Source organism: Sinocyclocheilus rhinocerous, unplaced genomic scaffold, assembly GCF_001515625.1.
Source record: "Sinocyclocheilus rhinocerous isolate Xijiao unplaced genomic scaffold, SAMN03320098_v1.1 scaffold958, whole genome shotgun sequence".
Taxonomy (NCBI): Eukaryota; Metazoa; Chordata; class Actinopteri; order Cypriniformes; family Cyprinidae; genus Sinocyclocheilus; species Sinocyclocheilus rhinocerous.
This window is the reverse complement of record NW_015650342.1, coordinates 228,404-239,062: the sequence shown is the minus strand read 5'-3', so window position 1 is coordinate 239,062 and position 10,659 is coordinate 228,404. Positions and strand designations below refer to the sequence as shown.

The 10,659-nt window shown below is 37.6% G+C and overlaps 1 protein-coding gene across 1 annotated transcript in view; it reads right to left on the bottom strand.

The window, feature by feature from the left end:
• Positions 1–10,032, bottom strand: part of LOC107711790 (guanine nucleotide-binding protein G(I)/G(S)/G(T) subunit beta-1) — a 32,747-nt gene extending 22,715 nt beyond the window's left edge. The window contains 4 exon segments of the mRNA XM_016516838.1: positions 451–557; positions 674–712; positions 5,013–5,125; positions 9,930–10,032. Coding sequence (XP_016372324.1) covers positions 451–557; positions 674–712; positions 5,013–5,069 — 203 coding nt within the window. The 5' untranslated portion in view covers positions 5,070–5,125; positions 9,930–10,032.
• Positions 10,033–10,659: the final 627 nt, after the last annotated feature.

Genomic DNA, 10,659 nt, shown 5'->3' with positions numbered 1-10,659 from the left:
TTTTCCAGCTGATAAACGATAAAAAATTGACAATCAATCAGAATTCATCCTGCTGTAAAAGCGGCAGACGCATGTGCGCTTAGAATAAACAGACGATATCGTTCGCTGGTGTGGCCGCTAATATCGTTATCTTTATAGTTATCGTTCTTGGTGTGAACGGGGCTTAAGACAGAGAATTTTCTTTATGGAAAACATGTTTTCTTTTGATTTTGCAGTCAATGTTATCCAGACATGTTTTTGTGTGATTGCAGACTCGGAGACGAAGCTGTTGTGTAGCCTATAAAGTGATCTTTGCCAAGCCGATCACATACTGCGTGCATGTGGCCGAAAACCATGTCTGGTCAGTTCATCAGCCTGCTGGAGATCACACAACACGACTCCTCAGCACTATTAACACAGATGAAATGACACAGCTGCACTAGTTTACGGCACAGGGCTCGACGGGATCACCTTGAGTCAGTGCCCCAGTGCATGGCGTAGATCTTCGCCAAGTGTCCCCTCAGTGTCCGTCTAGTGCGCATCTGAATCCGCCCCACAGGCTCAATATTGGCTGTGATCTGCCAGAAACACATGAGAACAAAATCTAGTTCAAAAGAGAGCCAACTGAAACTCCATCCGAACACAACAACATGATTTGAGAAGTGACGGAGGTTTGATGTTTAACGAGTCCTACCTGAGAGAGGGTGGCATCCGCACATGCTTTCCGTGCATCCTTGAGAAGAAAAACACAGATAAGACCACAAACACATACAGAATCGGTCTCATAGGTCAAAAAGGCAAAAGAAGTGTCATAACCAGACACCACATGACTGAAATAGTTCAGAGTGACTAGCAAAACGTCTTGTCCTTTGTCACAGTTAAGATAAAAACTAGCGCAGAAGTGAGGATCCACCGCTCATCGGGCCTGGTTACGACACTGCAACTCAATGTTCGAGTAAAAACACATCTGTGAGGGAGTATAATGAGTGAAGGTGCAGGGCTGTGCCGGTTCAATCAGATATGGCAATTCTTTTGTTGACATTATCATATGAACATTTCAGAAAGTGGAACTCGTGGGTTGCAGGTCTGTTCTGACAGCAGGAAAAAAAACTAATCGAATCCAACAAACCATGTAATCGTGCATGGTCAGGATACAAACAAAAAGCCTTGTAAACTTTTCAAAAAGGAGGAGAAAACACTTATTAACATCACGGCCCAATCAACCTTAACAAATTGATCCAAAACATGAGCTCAAATGGCGATAAAAATGCCAAGGCAATGCGTTCAATTCCCAATGAACAGGTGAACTGCTTACAATGCAGTTATCAAATTGTAGGGCCCTATGAAATCAGTTTCCCAAATTCCTTGTTATTTTCTTCCAAATTCCGTTTTTTTCTGTTTTATTTTTTCTAGACGCTGTTTTAATGGTTAAATTACATTTTTATTAATCCAAAAGCATGTCTAATTAATTGAAATTATGAAATTTGACAGCAATTTATTAAAAGTTTAACAAAAATTACATCTTTAAAGCCCTATGAAATGTTTTATTTTTTTCTCAAATTCAGTTTTATTTATCCCTATGAAATCAGTTTCCCAAATTCCTTGTTATTTTCTTCCAAATTCCGTTTTTTTCTGTTTTATTCTTTCTAGACGCTGTTTTAATGGTTAAATTACATTTTTATTAATCCAAAAGCATGTCTAATTAATTGAAATTATGAAATTTGACAGCAATTTATTAAAAGTTTAACAAAAATTGTTAAAATGTTTTATTTTTTTCTCAAATTCAGTTTTATTTATTTTTTTACCAAATACTGTTTTCCATAATTTTTCTGGATTACATTTAAATGGTTTCATTAAATTGTAATAAACAAAAGCATCTCTAACTAATAGATTTTATTTAAAAAAAAATAATTTAGTATTATTTTATTTATTTATTTTTTTCCAGAAATACTGTTGTGTAAAAAATTTTTTCCTGGTAAGTATCCCTTAAAAATAATGTTTTAATAATAATCATTATTAGTATTAATACTATCAATACATTTAGCAATATATTTGTCACAGTTTCTTCAAGTTAACTTTTAACTTGACGGTTGCCGAAAAGACTTCTAAGTTTCTGTTTGTATATGATATGACAATAGCTTTACTCAAAAGAAACGGTAAAATGCTCATGAATTGTCTCTGAGCAGTTATAGAGATTATGTTCATGTATATTAAAGGGATAGTTCACCCAAAAATGAAAATTCTGTCATTAATTACTCACCCTCATGTCGTCCAAACCTGTAAGTTCATCTTCTGAACAAATTAAGATATTTTTGATTAAATCTGAGAGCTGTCTGACCCTCCCATAGACAGCAAGGATACTAACACGATCAAGGCACAGAAATGTAGCAAGGAGATCGGTAAAATAATCCATGTGACATCAGGGGTTCAACCGTAATTATACGAAGCTACGAGAATACTTTGTGCGCAAAAGAAAAAAAATAACGACTTTATTCAACAATTTGTCTCTTCCATGTCACCCTATAGCGCCATGGCGCAGCTGACACAAAACAGCATATGCAATTTACGTCCAGCGGATATTCTCCAAAATGGAGCTACGGCATGATGCGGAGGAGATGAATTGTTGAATAAAGTCGTTATTTTTTTTCTTTTGCGCTCAAAAAGTATTCTCGTAGCTTCGTATAATTACGGTTGAACCACTGATGTCACATGGACTATTTTACCGATGTCCTTGCTAGGGATGTGCGGGTCTAGTCGAAACACTGATCATTCACTACAACCCGCCGGCGCTGCGATCCCGTCCGCGCAGTCTGTTCCTCTAACGAAGACCCACTTCGGTGGCGGTGCAGGACGTCCAGGCACTTTCTGAAACTCTATCGGCTTGCTTTTCGTTATCTCTGCGTGCCTGCGACTTCAGTTCCTGCCGAGCGCGTTTTTTCAAGTGCAGGAATTTTATTGTTAATCGCCTCAGGTCCCGTCTTTCACCAGACCACGTTGATAATTTCACTGAACAAATAACGCATGGTCTGAGTAAGTAAAATGGGCATTGTTGCATTTTGTTTTTAGACGATATAGCCTACACGAAGTACGTTTTTAAAAGCCGTTTTAATGCTATTTCTTGATAAACCTTCCTATTGTTTTTGACTGTCAGGCTATTGATTGATTTTCCATTGTTCTGCATTTCCCCAGCTGATTTGAATAAATAAGCTATGCTTTGGCCGACGTTGAGTGTATACTCTTCCTTTTTTTCTTTTTAACGGCCGCCTAAAATGAAATGATGATAACGCAAAGCAAGTGTGCGGCAAGCGGAATTCATTGAGGGATTTGACAGTGTGATTCATAGATTAAGTATTTCAAATATAGGCTATTATATATGCTGCACGCACAGAGGTTTTTTTTTTCTTACCATCTTTTGGGGGTTTCTTGCTTTTAGACTAGTCGATTAGTCGGATACAAAACTTTCGTTTAAACGACAGTCAAATTAGTCGTCGCGCACATCCCTAGTCCTTGCTATGTTTCTGTACCTTGATCGTGTTAGTATCCTTGCTGTCTATGGGAGGGTCAGAGAGCTCTCAGATTTCATCAGAAATATCTTAATTTATATTCTGAAGATGAACGAAGGTCTTGCGGGTTTGGAACGACATGAGGGTGAGTAATTAATGACAGAATTTTCATTTTTGGGTGAACTAACCCTTTAAGGTGCCAAACACCACAAGCATCACAAGCGCTTCAGTATGTGTGAAGTAAATGTAACCACGTGTCTGCGCTATTCATTCACACAGAGACACGCAGAACATGCAGGATTCATATTTAAGTAGTAATTTTGCGGCTTAATATTCACAGACACTAGACCACATCGCGTTTCGATTAGGGATGTTCATTTTAACCGTTCATTAACCGGTTAACCGACCGTAAGAATTTTGACCGATTAATACAATCAGTTAAACGGTTTAAAAAGTCATTTATTTATTTTTTTCCCAGTAAATTTATCAAAATATTTAAAAAGGTTTGCTGCATGGTTAAAATACGTAGCGTAGCGCGTACAACAAAAATTGTTTTTTAGGGGGGAAAAACATAAGTCGCATTTTATTATTTCATTCAGAAATAGGCCTAATGCCGAGCGAAATGTTTACAAACATTATAATAAACACTGTAAAATAGCTAGGCTATTTTAGTTCCCCTCACTCCACACCAAATCCTTTCAATTAACAGTATTTAGAAAAGAACAAGAATTAAAAATATAAGAAGCTATGGCTATATAAACGACAAGCCAAAACAAATTTATTTAGTTTAAAATGAAACTGAAACCAACGTTGGGTCTCTCATTCGACACAAAATCAAATGTTTCCATATTCGCGATGTATTTGAATGGCAAATTATTATTTATTATGTACTTCACTCGCGTTCCAATATCCACGTAAAACAACATGGTTTGCATAACATCACGGCGGTATGGTGATAACGCTTAACGGCACAGGTTTTACTACATATTTGAACTGAGCAGTGTTTTTTCTCCATATGTTTGACTGACTGTATTTAACAGGCCTATTTATTCGTTATATAGCCTAGCTTTATTAAGTTTTTCTCCACTGGCAGAAGCGCTGCAGGTGCGTGATGTGATATGAAGACCATGTGAATCCTCATGTTCTGTTGTTTGCTGTATTTTGCGCATGTAAAATTAGTCCCCGGAAAACAAATGTTAGTATTTTTTTAACGGGTCACAGACACTTATCCTTTCTAATTTAATTCAATTCTAATTTAAAATTATCTTGTCGGTTAACGGTTAATAATGGGTTAACGAGCGTCGGTTGTCGGTTAGGAAAAATAACCTAAATGAACATCCCTAGTTTCGATTTAACTGTACTGACCTACTTTTGATTTATCCGTCCAAAATTTGGCAAATTCTATGACATTCTGTGTTATACTGTAAATCATAGGGCCCTAAAATTGTGACGTGTGGCAGCATCTGCTGTCATAATGTGTATCGAGTGTCAAGCGTGTGTGTGTGTGATGTGGTGTGTGCAACGACTGACTCTGATCTGGTTTTTCAGCTGTTCAGCCTCCTGACGTAACTGGTCGAGTTCGCTCATTTTCTTCTGCTAGGCGATGGGCTTCACTCCGTCCGCTCACTGGCACTCGCACTGATCTGAAACACACACACATATCATCACTCTATTGGTTGCATATCATTAAACAATTGTACATTGTGTGGCATTTAAACAAGACACAGCGTTGAGAGACCAGTTGATCAAATCCATGATTTTTTGTCTGGAGAGCATATTTAGATATGCATCCTCCTGGAGATGATTTCAATTTGCTGAACTGTCATCAAAACGTATTAGCAACACATTATGTTGAACTGCTGGACAAACGCTCTGCTTTGAGCAGCATTGCCATCAATGAAACAGCACCCACAGCTCTGTATTTTGGGCAGAGTTTTGCGTGATCTACTGGCCCAGAACACACCCGATGCGATCGCCCCATTACAAACCTGTCTTGAGTGTGGTGGACACAGAGTCAGCCTCATTATACGGCTTGTTCAGCCCACATCACTGCTGTGTGTGTGTGTACATGCACAAACACAGCTGACATCAGACAGCGCTATAGTTAGAGCGCCGTAGCCACTGGACACATTTACAACATTAATGAAGGGATGCGAGCACGTCTCTCTCACCGCCTGTGTCCTTGCCAACCCGTGAAGCCGTCGCTTAGCAACAGTGCCTGTGCTAAAGATCACCATTACCGCAGCACAGCGCAACACATCGCACGGCTACACAAACGCTTCACGCAACAGCCGAGAGCAGCTGATCACATCGCAATTCGTGAATACCACGCTTAATTAGATCGAATCTACTTCCAACTACAAAACAGGAATGATACGCTGAGTATTCGTGAGGACTCTGATGCTGATCTAAAACCAAGCAACATCAGGGTTTTTTTTTTTTCTCTTAACCTCTGTATACATGCAATTTGGTGGTTCTCCCACACACATCCACGCTTGCTTGGCGCGTTAAACATTTGAATTTGAATGACCTGTTGCTAATCTGTTTAGTCCGACATGATTATTTTTCTGCGTTTTTTTTTGTTGCAGAAAGGTGATTAGGGGTGGGCGATATACCGGTAGAAATTCTGAACTATCGTCTTTATCACGGTTATGCACTCACATCAAGTTGCGGTGCGCCGTGGTCACGAAAATTGATAATTTGCACACATTTTTAAGCATTGCGGTTTAAAAACAAGTGATTTTAAGCCATTTAAATGCAAACAACATTGCAATATGCACGCTGTCTGTGAGACTGTTTCTGAATCTGCTCATAGAGCGCTTGAGTATTTTTGTTGTTTTATTGGCCTTGAACGGTTAAATAAAATACTTGCGTGTATGAAAATACCCGTCTTTGCAAGCATTCTCGTAAACACAGTCATGTAGGTCTTAAGTGAAAGTAAACAGCTAAGAAATAAAACGCACGTGTAGCAGTATATTGGATGTGGATGTTCGGTCTTAAAGTGAAAACAGTCTAATATTCCTCCTGTCTGTCATTCATGTTAATCAAACAACAGTGAGAGAAAATCTCTCACTGCTCTTGACTAAATCACTTTTCAAGAATAAGAAATTTAATTTACACAGCGAAAACTATGCAGTGTTTTTGAATAATTTGTATAATTTATGTAGCATTTATTGATTGTAGTTTTTTGTCCTGCTGTTTGTAATTAGTTACCTTCAGTGAGATTGGGTTTTCTTTTTTCTTTTTAGGATTGTATTAGTTTTTCTGTGATATTGACACGAATTATGAAAATTCTATGGTATCAAAAACTTCTAAAAATATCAAAAATATGCAAAAATATCTATATGGTGATGCATATGGTTATCTTGATATAAATTACTCGTATCGTGATATAAGACTTTGGTCATACCGCCCACCTGAAGCTTCTCAGCATGTTATTTCCATTGGTGTGAACTAGGGATGTGCAAGACTAGTTGACTAAATGATACTGCTGCTGCTAGTTGACTTGGGAATACTAGCCATTTGTTTATTTACTGTATTTATTTAATCAATCTGCAATTTGTTTTGCTTTATATTATTACAAAGGCTCCATTTAAATGTTACATTTTAAAATGAATTTCATTCGACCTCAGCACTTGCATGTGCAAGGTGAGGGAGTATTTTGACTATAGTATAAGAAAACGGGAAAGTTTTGTATAGGCTCTAGTCCTATGTCAACCTGGCATATAACAATTCTGTTTAATGCCTGTTATACTATGAGGAATAATACCTGTAAAACAAATTGATATCGGATTAAAGAGGAAATGTTATGAATGAACCTTACTTGACAACAACAGTTGCTATATCAATACCCTAACAAATGAACAGACTTCCCTTTTCTTACGATTCTGCTTCCCGTCATGTGTACAGGTAGACTACTTTTCATACATGAGAAGTGTGTTCAAACCTGGACGCACAAGCGGTGGCCATGGAAAAGAACAATATTTTGACATGCAGACTTATCCTGGTGAACTTTTAATAGAGGAATTCTGTTTATAATAGGCTATCGAGTTTGTAATAGGGATGCACCGACACCACTTTTTCCAGAACGAGTCCGATACAATAACTTTAATTTGTGGTACTTGCTGGTACTTATTAAGTGCCTTACCTGTATTTTCGTGACATTTGTCATTTTTTTAAATATTGGGTACAGAAACCAAAAGAAGTAGTCACGTTAGTTGGCTTCATTTAGCAAATAGGTCTTTCCTTCAGTTATTTTCACATTTAATTATGACCATTAAAATGTATTGTATAAGCTTTTGTTACTTTCACTGTTCATTTTATTGCTCTGGTACTTCATCTTTAATTCAATAGCACAGACGTTTTCCTGTTATAATGCAGGGAACCACTCGCTATACATAAATCTTTTAACAGCGATAAATATATTTTCTGGAAAAAAGTCATGCTTTTTAACATCTAAAATGTGCTGCGACTTAGAATTCCACAGCGACTCATATAATGCAATTAACGTCAAGCAAGCAAAACATGCGCAAACATTTTTATCGTTGCAGAATGAGAGAGACACGTAGCGCATTTCACACAGGCTTTCGCTTTAAATAAAGTTGGGCATGCTCGACGTTTAATAAATAAATGTTGTTTATAGTGAATGCCTCTATAATTTTTGTTTGTTTATGATTTAGTTTTAATCCAAATGATGCATGTGCTAAGTGAGCCAAGTACTCTCTCTCTCTTCCTTCCTGTCAAGTAACTTTAGCAAGTTGTGCATTGTTTTACTTACTTTCTTTTGACATATCCGACTGAACTACAAACTTTCCAGTGAAGTAATATTTTAATATTTGCTAATATTTGAAGCAATACAGTAATATTTGCTCGACAAGCCTACGCATCTGTGCCGCCACGCGCTCAATCCACTCAGCGTGCTTTGATTATCAGCTTGCGCACATCAGCTAAACAGGTGTGAATACTGAATATTTACATATTAATTACATACATGTACTTCATAGACATCCTTAATCTCTAATGACTCCATTCGGCTCTGTTTGTTCTGTTGTCTGTGTTTCTTTGTCTGGACTCAGCATTGTTCACACGCCGTGTGGAATCGGTTTTTGGTATCAGTGTTTTCATGATAAGTACAGGAGCGCAGTATCAGGCCCGATGGCCATACCAGCATCGGTGCAACCCTAGTTTGCACTTATTGGTCCTGCACTGCTTATTTAATAAATATACTGTATAGGCTAGCATCGATTAGGGTGAATGCTTAAGTGTACTGTACAATGATCATAATGTAAGACTACTACATTTAATGTTAAAGGACCCATTTTTAGCAACACAATACGAGATTTGACTGTTTAAATTTGAGATTAAGTAGGCTATATCAAATGGATTACATATAAAGACCGTCCCTAGTGTGAACTGACAAATAGCATGCAAAAACCGGACTGAATTTTTGTGCTTAACGTTTGTGTCGGTGTGAACAGGCCTTATAAACGGCTGCACTCTTGACAGAAACCCACATGTAAAACCACTTTCTCTTAATCGCTTAAACAGTGTAAGTAAAACTGTGTTCACGTCTATATGATGTTTCACAAAGCTGCTTTCTGTAAAAACTCTGGAATAAGCTGCATTCACATACAGGGTCAATGTGAACATCATGACAAAATTTGATTTTTATTTGTCCATTACGGTCATTAAAGAAAGTTTAAGACTGGTTTCATGATCTTTTCTCATCCCTGACTTGTCAGTATGAGTGTTTTACTAGCGTCTCATTTTTACTAGCTTTTTTTTTCTTCTTCGAAATAAACATTCAACCTAATTGGCAACACAAAATTTTTTTTCTCTTCATATAGGTAACAATGCCTCGCCCTACCCATTTAAACTATTAAAAGCCACAACGAAAACATACCGTACCCCTTCTGTACTTCACCAAAAGAAAGAAATCCAGAGGTAAAAGCTTGAATTATATGGGTCAAGAATTGGTTGGGTGATCAGAGAGAGCCGAGGAAAGTGTGAGTGGACACAGACATGGACCGCGTCCCGTTCTCAATGTCACTCCTGTAATCCAGGGACACAGTTGATTCAGCGCGTCCGCACAAATCCGGTTAACACCAAATCTGCTGATGAACTCTCCTGCTGACCCAAATCCACTGCCGACACTTTCACTCGCATCGCACGTCAAAATGAACAAGAACATGAGATCTGACCAACTTTAGTAACTAGTGTGAATCTTTGAGTGATCCTTCTGCTTGGACACACTCCAACAGAAAGACTACAGTAGTAATATCTCATCTTATTCAGCACAACTAGTCCTACTCACACACAACGTCCATCTGAATACAAAAAGCCATCAAAAGTCCTATGCTGCCAAAAAAGTACACTAGTAAGGTCACTATTAAGGTGCCATTCCCTCAGGTGTGCGGTCTTATTTCTAGAGGTAAAGTAAAGCCTTACCTGGATTCTGTATTCCCAGACACAGCTCCCGTGCCTCCAACGGCCAAAGACCTTCTGAATGGATCTACACTGGATAAACGCCTCACCAGAACGGCAGCGGCTGATTGGCTGGCTCCACGTTTAGATGCAGAGATGCAGTTTAAGCCGCACATAATCCAGCTGATAAAGTGTCATGTTAATATTGCTAATACAGGGTCAGTGGCCGCATCAATATACGGCTTTACCTTCACCTCAACAACACTGCTCACTCTAAAACTACACGCATTCACCATCAAAATAAACTACAGAGCAAACCCAATCTGCCTGCAGTATAATTTTCACAAAAACACCAAGTCATTCGACATACACAACGAATATGACCTAACCAGAAACGCATGAGCATAACTTTAAATATTTATATTCATTATAAATATTTAATCATAAATCATCAAAATCATAAGGCCTTAATTTAATTTGTTACACTTTTATAGTAAATGTCTGTTTATTATTGTAAGTTGCATTATTTAAATTAATTAGACATGCTTTTTGATTAATAACATTTAATTCTACCATTAAAACAGAGTCTAGAAAAATTGATATACGAAAAAAATAAAAATGGACTCCCGAAAAATTAAAACAGAAAAAAAAAAAATAATTTGGAAAAAAGTAAAATGGATTTCATAGGGATTTACTGATGGATGATGATGTTGATGATCATGATGATGGCTGTATATTTAGCCAATTTGCTTAT